This window comes from Salvelinus alpinus, chromosome 3 (assembly GCF_045679555.1).
Source record: "Salvelinus alpinus chromosome 3, SLU_Salpinus.1, whole genome shotgun sequence".
NCBI classification, from domain to species: domain Eukaryota; kingdom Metazoa; phylum Chordata; class Actinopteri; order Salmoniformes; family Salmonidae; genus Salvelinus; species Salvelinus alpinus.
In genome coordinates, this window is record NC_092088.1 from 64,769,728 (window position 1) to 64,782,160 (window position 12,433).

At 42.0% G+C, this 12,433-nt stretch overlaps 1 protein-coding gene across 1 annotated transcript in view; it reads right to left on the minus strand.

Annotated features, from left to right (window-relative positions):
• Nucleotides 1-12,433, minus strand: part of LOC139571174 (leucine-rich repeat-containing protein 1-like) — a 71,254-nt gene that overhangs the window by 13,428 nt on the left and 45,393 nt on the right. The window contains exons 5-12 of the mRNA XM_071393791.1: nt 12,343-12,399; nt 11,700-11,763; nt 11,097-11,171; nt 10,478-10,622; nt 9,625-9,743; nt 9,055-9,138; nt 4,087-4,202; nt 1,977-2,149 (exon numbers count right to left, since the gene is read on the minus strand). Coding sequence (XP_071249892.1) covers nt 1,977-2,149; nt 4,087-4,202; nt 9,055-9,138; nt 9,625-9,743; nt 10,478-10,622; nt 11,097-11,171; nt 11,700-11,763; nt 12,343-12,399 — 833 coding nt within the window. The remainder of the gene's footprint in view (nt 1-1,976; nt 2,150-4,086; nt 4,203-9,054; nt 9,139-9,624; nt 9,744-10,477; nt 10,623-11,096; nt 11,172-11,699; nt 11,764-12,342; nt 12,400-12,433) is intronic.

A 12,433-nucleotide genomic window follows, 5' to 3' on the forward strand; every position in this document is an offset into this window, starting at 1 on the left:
GGTCTCGAGCTTGATGACGAGTTTGGAGGGTACTATGGTGTTAAATGCTGAGCTGTAGTCGATGAACAGCATTCTCACATAGGTATTCCTCTTGTCCAGATGGGTTAGGGCAGTGTGCAGTGTGGTTGCGATTGCGTCGTCTGTGGACCTATTCGGTCGGTAAGCAAATTGGAGTGGGTCTAGGGTGTCAGGTAGGGTGGAGGTGATATGGTCCTTGACTAGTCTCTCAAAGCACTTCATGATGACGGAAGTGAGTGCTACGGGGCGGTAGTCGTTTAGCTCAGTTACCTTAGCTTTCTTGGGAACAGGAACAATGGTGGCCCTCTTGAAGCATGTGGGAACAGCAGACTGGGATAAGGATTGATTGAATATGTCCTTAAACACACCAGCCAGCTGGTCTGCGCATGCTCTGAGGACGTGGCTGGGAATGCCGTCTGGGCCTGCAGCCTTGCGAGGGTTAACACGTTTAAATGTTTTACTCACGTTGGCTGCAGTGAAGGAGAGCCTGCAGGTTTTGGTAACGGGCCGTGTCAGTGGCACTGTATTGTCCTCAAAGCGAGCAAAAAAGTTATTTAGCCTGTCTGGGAGCAAGACATCCTGGTCCGCGACGGGGCTGGTTTTCTTTTTGTAATCCGTGATTGACTGTAGACCCTGCCACATACCTCTTGTGTCTGAGCTGTTGAATTGCGACTCTACTTTGTCTCTATACTGGGACTTAGCTTGTTTGATTGCCTTGCGGAGAGAATAGCTACACTGTTTGTATTCGGTCATGTTTCCGGTCACCTTGCCCTGGTTAAAAGCAGTGGTTCGCGCTTTCAGTTTCACGCGAATGCTGCCATCAATCCACGGTTTCTGGTTTGGGAATGTTTTAATCGTTGCTGTGGGTACGACATCGTCAATGCACTTTCTAATGAACTCGCTCAACGAATCAGCGTATTCGTCAATATTGTTGTTGGACGCAATGCGGAACATATCCAAATCCACGTGATCGAAGCAGTCTTGAACCATGGAATCAGATTGGTCGGACCAGCGTTGAACAGACCTGAGCGAGGGAGCTTGTTGTTTTAGTTTCTGTTTGTAGGCTGGAAGCAACAAAATGGAGTCGTGGTCAGCTTTTCCGAAAGGAAGCCCTCAGGCTAGCATGTGGCTAGCTATAGCTACCATCGGCCAACAACAGAGTTTTAGCCAGTTTGGTTATCGACGTTCAATGTCTACTATATAAAGAAATGCTGATATGCTGAACTGCTAATAAGTGATGTGTTTCAAGGCTGCTAGTGGTTAGCTAGTAGGGGTAGGCCAGCAGCAGTGTAAAAGGGGCTATGCTAAAAGCCTGCACGCTGTATAAGTGCAACTTTTTTTTAGCTGACAAAGAATTTTTTTAAATCACAGGATATGGTCAAATGATAAATTGGCTTTATTCAGAGTGCCAATTTATTTTAGCAAAAACAATGAGGACTCGATATAAGGGTCTTTACCGTCTAATGTGGACAGTGGCTTCATTCTTGCTCGTCTAGTGCTCCTCTTTACATTATATCAAATATACATTTCTCCCGAAATACAAATGTAAAGCGATATGTCGTATTGGAAGGATAAAAGAAATCTTCCCTTTAATGCAGAGTGCCAAGCAGAGACGAATCAGGTCACATTTTTACAGTCTTCAGGCTCCCGAGTGGCGCAGCGGTCTGAATCTCAGTGCTAGGGGCGTCACTACAAACCCTGGTTCGATCCCAGGCTGTATCCCAACCGGCCGTGATTGGGAGTCCCATAGGGAGGCGCACAACTGTCCCAGCGTCGTCCGGGTTAGGGGAGGGTTTGGCCGGGGTAGGCCGTCATTGCAAAATAAGAATTTGTTCTTAACTGACTTGCCTACTTAAATAAAGGTTAAATAAAAATGACTCGTGCCCCAATCTTCCAATCTCAGGGCGGATACTCTATCCACAAGACCACAGAGTTGGTAGTACATGAGAAGACCTTACCTTTACTGTCAGGTTCTAAAGGCTGCTGGGGCAGGAGAACACAGGTGAGCACTTTTTCCCCCGACTCTGGATCCATGTCATTCTGGAAGGTGAGTAGAGGCTGGGACTGGTTCTCTGACAGCCACAGGGCCTTGAGTCGCAGCATGGTCAGAGATATGGGTAGGTGGAGTAGTCTGGAGAGAGATGATAATGTGTTATTTAAAGACTGCAGAGAATATTGTGTGACCCTTATTGATTTGTGGACAGCTCAGAGTCTACATTGGTGTCAAATATTATGACTTACTTTGCTACATCTAAAAGCATTACTCGGTCTGGTGTATAATAAGATAAATAATAATAATATACACTACAGGTTAAAAGTTTAGAACTCATTCAGGGGTTTTTCATAATTTTTTACTATTTTCTACATTGTAGAATAATAATGAAGACATCAAAACTATGAAATAACACATATGGAATCATGTAGTAACCAAAAAAATAGCAACCCTAGGACTTGTGTGTGCAAAGCTGTCAACTTGGATATTCTCTCAACCAGCTTCATGAGGTAGTCACCTGGAATGCATTTCAATTAACAGGTATGCCTTGTTAAAAGGCACTGATAGGCAGTCATAGTAAATAAGAATTTGTTCTTAACTGACTTGCCTAGTTAAATAAAGGTTAAATAAAAGTTAATTTGAGCCAATCAGTTGAGTTGTGACAAGGTGGGGGGGGGGGTATACAGAAGATAGCCCTATTTGGTAAAAGACAAAGTCCATATTATGGCAAGAGCAGCTCAAATAACCAAGGGAGAAACGACAGTCCATCATTACTTTAAGACATGAAGGTCAGTCAATACGGAACATTTCAAGAACTTTGAAAGTTTCTTCAAGTGCAGTCACAAAAACCACCAAGTGCTATCATGAAACTGGCTCTCATGAGGACCGCCACAGGATTGGAAGACCCAGAGATACCTCTGCTGCAGAGGAAAAGATCAATAGAGTTACCAACCAGAGAAATTGCAGCCCAAATAAATGCTTCAAATCAAATGTTATTGTCACAGTTACAAATAACGTGAAAAAAAACCCACACAATTGGTTAGGAGTCCGTAAAATGGCTGCCATCTCTTCCGGCACCATTCTAACACAGAGTTCAAGTAACAGACATCTCAACATCAACTGTTCAGAGAAGACTGTGTGAATCAGGCCTTCATAGTCGAATTGCTGCAAAGAAAGCACTACTAAAGGACACCAATAAGAAGACGAGACTTGCTTGGGCCAAGAAACACGAACAATGGACAGCAGACCAGTGGAAATTTGTCCTTAAGGTCTGGAGTCCAAATTGGAGATTTTTGGTTCCAACCGCCGTGTCTTTGTGAGACGTGGTGTGGGTGAACGAATGATCTCCGCATGTGTATTTGCCACCATGAAGCATGGAGGAGGTGGTGTTATGGTGTGGGGGTGCTTTGCTGGTGACACTGCTTGTGATTTATGTAGAATTCAAGGCACACTTAACCAGCATGGCTACCACAGCATTCTGCAGCGATACGCCATCCCATCTGGTTTGGGCTTAGTGGGACTATCATTTGTTTTTCAACAGGACAATGACCCAACACCTCCAGGCTGTGTAAGGGCTATTTTACCAAGAATGAGAGTGAATGAGTGCTGCATCAGATAACCTGGCCTCCATAATCACCCGACCTCAACCCAATTGAGATGGTTTGGGATGAGTTGGACTGCAGAGTCAAGGAAAAGCAGCCCACAAGTGCTCAGCATATGTGGGAACTCTTTTCCAACAAAAATGGTTGGAAAAGCATTCCAGGTGAAGCTGGTTGAGAGAATGCCAATAGTAAGCAAAGCTGTCAAGGCACAGGGTGGCTATTTGAAGAATCTAAAATAAAAAAATATATTTTGATTTCTTTAACACTTTTTTGGTTACTACATGATTCCATGTGTTATATCATAAGTTTGATGTCTTCACTATTATTCTACAATGTAGAAAATAGTAAAAAATTGAGAAAAACCCTTGAATGAGTAGGTGTTCTAAAACTTTGACCAGTTGTGTATATGATATAAATGTGAATATGATCACAGGCTAATAAAGATGCATTGAATTTAATTTCTATGTAGCCTACCTATTTCCAGACACATCAAACACATGCAGTTCTGTGGCCTGAGAGATCTCAGAGGGAATTCTTGTCAGCCTGTTCCCTCGAACACAGAAGACATTCAGGCTACTGCAGCCTCCAATCTGGATTAGGGAAGAAAGGCATACAAATAAGACAATTTAAAACTCTAAAGACACTGTTTTAATTTATCATCACACACCCACAAAATTCCATATACGAACAGAGAAGGTGTTCTTTGAGGCACACAAACATCTTGAGCAGTGAGGAGTAGGCTTTGGTAAGAACAGTTCACGTAAAAACTATCAAAATTAAGTATTTACCTTTATACCGTAGCATTTTCTAAATCACAGAAAATGAATTTATGTTTATAAAAATTACCTTAATTGTTCCAAAATCTATTTAGCATAATGGGCATAGATAGTAAAACCATTAAGAGCATTTGGGAGCTTTGCCACAGAATTGGGCTATGGAGTTTGGCAAAGTAGGAGCTAAAATTAGCTGCAATTAGTAGTGTGTTGAAGTAAGGACCGGATGGGCCAGCTAAAGTGCTGTAGTCAGACTGTAATCTACTATCAGCCAGCGGCCAGACAGACCTGAACAAATACAGTAATGGAGTCTCATCGTTTTAAAAGGATCTGGCTAAGCTGATGCCCTCACTGGAGTACTTAAGATTGATTTAAAGAGGTGCCTTGAAGAGAAGTCAAATATCAGCAGGAGTTACAGTTAGTAGACTACACACAGGTTCTACTCAAAGCCTAGCCATTAGGGGGGGGTCAATACTAAATGAATATGCAACTGTTCAATTAAAATGGAAACAAGCCAAGGTTCAGCAGATATCTTACCTTGAATCTGTGGATTTAAAATCACAACAAGATCAGGTTTTGAAACTTTGAGCCAATTATCAGTCATGACTATTAATTAAAAACATAGCTACATCCCGACACCTGTGGTAAACAAGTAGTTGTCTAGTACTATGTTAATGGTTAGAGATAATAAAACAATGACATTATCTGTGCAAAGTGCTGTGGACTCAGACACAGGGGCATTGTATAACTACTAAAGGGCTCTTTCAGATTAAACTTTAACCAGAGGGAGCTTGCCTTCGCTTTAAAAGACAAGAGGCTAGAATCAACAACAGTATCTCTCTCTCTCTCTCACACACGCACACACACGAAGCAGGCATTCTGGGACAATAAACCAGTGCTGAATACACCAGAGAACTGCAGTCAGTGTGTGTGTGTGTGCACTTGTTTTGTCTGTGCTTGAATCCCCTAGAAACAAAAGATAGCATGCCAACAGCCGGAGAGCTGAAGCCGGAGAGCTGAAATCATGCTAAAGTACAGACAGACAATAGTCAAGTCACACACACACAATGAAGAGTCACACAGCCATGTCTAGGGTGAAGACAGTCACAGTGGGAGATGGCTTTTGTGCCTGTGAGAGTGCTCCAGGTCAGGTCGATATGACAAATCGACCTTTGCCTGCATAGTACCACTGTGGCAGACGCTTCCACTGAATGGGATTCAGCTCACAGAAACCAGATTTGCTGGTTAGCAGGTGTAAGGATTAGCCTTTTTACAATACCCATTAAAATCAGATGGGGTCAGGTTTAGTCCAGCAAAGCTCTGCATGCAAATCATACAGTGATCACTGGGGGATGCACTAACCAGATTCCACTGACTCATGACTGAGGCTTCTATGATTTTACATCAATTTTTCCAAGCAGTAGGGTAAATCATGAAGGCAAAATGAGATGCAATCAAGGTTTACGCTAGCTTTTTCTGAGCATGTTCAGACCTAGCATGCACAAGCATTTTGCTTACAGTATTGGGGTAAAATGGTTAACATAGCATTACATACAAATAGGCAACTTCACTCACACATTGACTCTAGAGCACCCACAGAAGAAGTGGCTCACTGCAGCAAGGGAAGAAATTGCTTTTGGATCTAGTCCGCACTCATTCAGATAATACAAGAACGGGGTGGTAAATCACAATGTACAGTGGAACTACTTCACTGCTGCATCACAAAACGTGATCGATAAGGTAAGATCACAACGGGAGATGGAATAAAACTTTGAGCAATAAAACAAAAAAACAAGGAAAAGTGCTTGTATCCCAGAAAGAAACTCAGAAGGAAGCAGCCTCATGTCCTGACAACATAAAAAATATAGCTAAGATAATAAAAGCTTGGCACAAATACACTTGCCCAGTGGTTCCCAAACGTTTTATAGTCCCATACCCCTTCAAACATTCAACCTCCAGCTGCGTACCCTCTCTAGCACCAGGGTCAGTGCACTCTCAAATGTTGTTTTTTGCCATCATTGTAAGCCTGCCACACACACACCCACACTATACAATACATTTATTAAACATAACAATGAGTGTGCGTTTGTCACAGCCCGGCTCGTGGGAAGTGACAAAGAGCTCTTGTAGGACCAGGACACAAATAATAATCAATAATTTTGCTCTTTATTTAACCATCTTACATATAAAACCTTATTTGTTAATCAAAAAATGTGAATAACTCACCATAGGTTAATGAGAAGGGTGTGCTTGAAAGGATGCTCATAACTCTGCAATGTGGGTTGTATTGGAGAGAGTCTCAGTCTTAAATCATTTTCCACACACAGTCTGTGCCTGTATTTAGTTTTCATGTTAGTGAGGGCCAAGAATCCACTCTCAAATAGGTACGTGGTTGCAAAGGGCATCAGTGTCTGAATAGCGCGATTTGCCAAGGAAAGATACTCTGAGCGCAGCCCAATCCAGAAATCTGGTAGTGGCTTCTGATTAACTTACATTTTCACAGAACCACTTGTTGCAATTTTGATGCGGTTCACTTGTTCAGATATCGGTAAGTGGACTGCAGGCAGGGCATGAAAGGGATAACGAATCCAGTTGTCTGTGTCATCTGTTTCGGGAAAATACATGCGTAATTGCGCACCCAACTCAGGTGCTTCGCTATATCACATTTGACATTGTCCGTAAGCTTGAGTTGATTTGCACACAAAAAAATCATACAAGGATGGAAAGACCTGTGTGTTGTCCTTGTTAATGCAGACAGAGAAGAGCTCCAACTTCTTAATCATAGCCTCAATTTTGTCCTGCACATTGAATATAGTTGTGGAGAGTCCCTGTAATCCTAGATTCAGATCGTTCAGGTGAGAAAAAACATCACACAGATAGGCCAGTCGTGTGAGAAACTCGTCATCATGCAAGCGGTCAGACAAGTGAAAATGATGGTCAGTAAAGAACTTTAAACTAGTCTCTCAATAAAAATAAAAACGTGTCAATACTTTGCCCCTTGATAACCAACGCACTTCTTCTGTATGTTGTGAAAGCGTTACATGATCGCTGCCCATATTGCATAGTGCAGAAAATACACAACAGTTCAGGGGCCTTGATTTAACAAAGTTATCCATTTTCACTGTAGTGTTCAACATGTATTTCAAGCTGTCAGGCATTCACTTGGCAGCAAGAGCCTCTCGGTGGATGCTGCAGTGTACTCAAGTGGCGTCGGGAGCAACTGCTTGCACGCGCGTTTCCACTCCACCATGTCTCCCTGGCATGGCTTTTGCACCATCAGTACAGATACCAACACATCTTGACCTCCAAAGTCCATTTGATGTCACAAAGCTGTCCAGTACTTCAAAAATATCCTATCCTGTTGTCCTGGTTTCCAGAAGAGGATGTCTTCCTTAATTGACCCCCCATAAACGTAACGGACATATACCAGGAGCTATGCCAGGCCCGCCACGTCTGTTGACTCATCCAGCTGTAACGCATAGAATTCACTGGCTTATATGCGAAGCAATAATTGTTTCAAAACATCTCCTGTCATGTCACTGATGTATCGTGAAACAGTGTTGTTTGATGAAAGCATTGTCTGTATAGTTATTTTTTTGCCTTTTCCCAGCCATATCCGGGGCAGCAGGAAGAATGAAGTCCTACACAATAGTATGGGCTTGCCTGTCCTAGCCACTCGGCAGCTCACCATGTAAGACACTTCTAGCCCCTTCTTATTAATGGTATCTATTGCTTTTATATATGTCTTACTACTTGAAAGTCATCTTAATTCTCGCACAAAAAAACTTGTGGCTTATTTTTATAATTGGCATGTTTTGTTTCTAAATGAGTGAAGGTTTCATCGAGTTGTGAGATAGTACTTTTGCACATAACACACTGTGGCTGAGGAAAGGCACTACTCCCAATATAAGTGAACCCCAAATCAATGTAATTCTCATCATATTTGCGCCTCTTTGATGGTCCAACGTCCCTGTCTGTTGTTCGGTGCTTTCCCGGGTAAGGGGACAGTAGCTCTTCGGCTGCATCAGATTCACAATAGTCAGAGTCCATGCTAGCTGGGCTCACAACAAATGTAGAATTACTGATGCTAGCATCGGATGTGCTTGTGGAGGCAGAACAACTTGTGTCGTCAACAAGTGCAGGTGTAGTACTGCTGGTATGGACAAGGCCTTACTTTTTTTTTTACCATTTATCAGTTTTCAAGCAAACGGAATGAGAAGCAGCTACGTTTGGTTAGTGGAATTCCCGCGAGAGAGTAACGGTTAATGTGATTGGATGTTAATTATTTGACTAGGCTACCTGTATTTGACATTATGTTGTTATTTCGCTGAACACAGATGGTTTAATTTACATTTTTGGCAGTGAAACGAGGCTATTCAGGCGAGAGAAAAACCTCACCAAAATGTATACCCCCATTGGAAAATATATATGGACTGTTTGAAAATGTGAAGATTATTTTATTTTTTTAATTTAAAAAATAAGTTATTTTGTATGTGAATCACATTTTGTATTGGCGTACCTCCGATGGCATTGCGCATACCCGTACCCCAGGTTGGGAATACCTGCACTAGACTATGGACTGTGGTGCCCTGTGAAGCATGAAGGACCTACCATTCATCAACAAGTCTCACATTTGCAAACTATTACATGTAGAAAGACTATAGCATACCTCTTTAGGCAATGACGCTAGTCGGTTCCTATCACAGTTGAAGTTGGAAAGTCTCTTTAGTTTTCCAATACTTCTTGGCAAACTCTAAAGAGAGAAACAACAATTAAGAAATAATACATTAAACATCTACAGTTCGCACATGCAGTAATAGGTGTAGCAGTGACAGTAGACCGGCTAGTGGCCTGAGCATGGGGATTACCTGCACAGTCCCACTGTGAGGATGACATAAACATATCTGATTGGCTAGTGGTAAAGAGGATAAGTTCCTGGTGCACACTTAGATGTTTTTAGCCTATTAGGAAGTGAAGACTAAGGGCATAATGGAGGTCAAAGGTTACACAATAATAACAGAATACATCCCTTCAGAAGGTCTTTCAAAGGACCGAAGAGGGCAGCCATCAGAGTTGAGTTTATCAAATTAAAGTGTTTGTTGTGGGCTGAAAAAGTCAGCCATGTGTCTTGTGATCTCAATTACATAAAAGAAAAGTAATTGGGTCTTACTTATCAAAGCTGCCCTCATAATAATATGTATATACTGTATGAGCAAGTATAGCGCAACCACAAACCCACCTGTAGCCGATTCTCAGTGAGCACCAGTTCAGTGAGACTCTCACAGTTGCCAATGCTCTCTGGTAGCTGGGCAAGCCGATTCTGGTCTGCTTTCAATATTGACAGTCGCCTTAGTTTTCCTGCAGAGCAAAAAATAAAAATGTTACATACTTTGATATAGACATATGAGAGTAGTCAGGATAGCATGGCAATCAATATAATTCGTAAAACAAGTTAGTTGATTTGCAACCAACACTAGAGCCTATGGCTAATGAAACGACAGATCAATAAAACATCAAATCATTTTATATGGATTTAATGACTGTCACATTTCATTTTCCATTCATCCAAAGTTATATTGTGCCCTAAGGGGCACATCACCTGTGTTATTAAATCAGTTCAGTTACCAAATGTGGACTATCTTATTATGTGATTCAGATTAACTTCCGGTTTATGCTCAGTTTACATTGATGTTGATCCCATCTTTGACCTAATCAGTTTCAGCATGGTCCAATGCATGACATGGTAAAACAAGTGACCAATAACAAACATGTACACAAACACACATGCATACAAACGCATGAGTGCACACAAATGCACACACACACATCACTCACACGTTTATTTTACTATCCTTGTGGGGACCAAAACAATTGATTCCCATTCATAATTATATTTTCCCCAACCTTAACCTAACCCGAACTTTAACCCCAACCCCTTAACCTAACCTTAACCCTAACCCCAAGCCTTTTTTCCTTGTGGGGACAAACGAAATCTCCCCACTTGTCCGAATTTCTGACTTCTGATCCCCACAAGGATAGTAAAATCAAAAACACACACACTATAGTAGTATACAGTGCAGCAGCGTGCTGACCTATGCCCTCTGGCAGAGCATTGATGAGGTTCTGGGACACCAGCAGGTCAGTAAGGGAGACCAGGCCACCCATCTCCTCTGGAAGGTGCTCCAGCTTGTTCTCTGATACATCTAGACACAGGAGGCTTTTCATGCTGCCCATCTCCTACGGGTTGAACACACTTCAATTGTAAATACATTTCACAGTCTGTGTTAGTGACTAAAGATAATGGTGCAGCTCTTGTGATCCCATTATATCAACAGAAGTCGCAATATTAATTTAGCCTAAAAAATAGGTGTTAGCCTTTCACTTTTTGGGGAATCAAACCATATCATACAAGTTCAACTGTAATTTTTCATTTATTTTACCTTTATTTAACTAGGCAAGTCAACAGATTCTTGTTTACAATAACGGCATACCCCGGCCACACCCGGATGACGCTGGGCCAATTTGTGCTGCACCCTATGGGACTCCCAATCACACCCGGATGTGATACAGCCTGGATTCAAACCAGGGACTGTAGTGACGCCTCGCACTGAGATGCAGTGCCTTAGACCACTGCGCCACTCGGGAGACCCATTATATCAAGGCACTTACAAAATGACAATTATTAGTCTAAATATCTCGTAAAAATCTTACTGCAGGTATTTCAGCCAACTGGTTTCCATCCAGCCACAAGTCCTTTAAGCTGACAAGACATCCTATTGTTTCTGGCTGTGAGGGAGGAAGGATTGGAGGCAAAAGAGAGAGACAGAGACACAGAGAGAGAGAAAGACACCGAGAAAAAGGAGCGAGAGAGAGACAGACCGAGAAAAAAAGAGAGCGAGAGAAAGAGAGACAATTATACACGACTGAGGCAAATGTAAACAAGACTGTGGAATAATTTCAACCATGTGTAAACTGTCATTCCCTAGCCTCGTCTGGTTTCAGTCAATCTCTCAGGGAGGGAGTGTGTCTCTGTCTCGGAGTTACCTTTTTATAAACATCAAACCTGACATTATGTTGTAACAGACTTTAACTTAAAAACTCAACGGCCCTGTCACACTACCCCTTCAGGATGATAAGAGGGAGGCATTTCTATCAGTACACTCAATTAAGTTTCACATAACAAGAAAAGGGTTGAGTGAGATTTGAGGGCTGCCCATTCTACACATGCGTAGCTATGCATATTGTTTTCTTCTGTGTGAATGTTATTCCAAGAAATCAACATCTTTACTGAGATTTGCAAAGTCAGAAACTCACCAAATTGTAAAGTTCATTGTTCCCTAGGTCAAGCTCTTCAAGTCTGTGAAGTAGTGATAGTGACCTGTGGAATGCACAAGAGGGGTTATAGAGTAAAAAAACATGACATATAGGGTTTGAAAAAAACAAAAAAAAACAATCATCATACAGTGACGAATTTATATTGTATCTACTTCTCATTCTCAGTCTGTTTCACTGCTGTTTAATTTGAACCATGTGCGAGTGAAAATGTATTGGCCACATACCAAGTAGTGAGATGGTTAGATGTTCAGAGAGAGACTGTTGTTGTGCCAACATAATAGTCGCGCATTGGCTGAATATAGACCAACAACTCTTTAGAGGGTACACTGAATTCTATATCACCTCTAAAGTCTACACACACACACGTCATGTGAAACACATAAGGCTTCATCTGTGGTCTACCGAATTTGTTACATGCTTATAATGTAGCCACACAGACGTTACTTCTTACACTTTGTGGAACACAGAGCGTTTGTGGAACAGTGATGTCTGGGGGGTTGGGAGCAGAGCGAAATAAGAATTTCCATCTCGCATGGACTAATAAAGTAGGCCTACTTGTCTTCTGCCTCCAATTAATTTTTTGCCCTGAAACATACAGTATCTATCCAGGGTAAGTACTTACTCTGGTAAATATGTCAGCAGATTCTCTCTGAGTTCCAGTGATACCAAGTTGGAGAGGCTGTGGAGAGAGGCAAAAGAGGGAGGGCCATTTG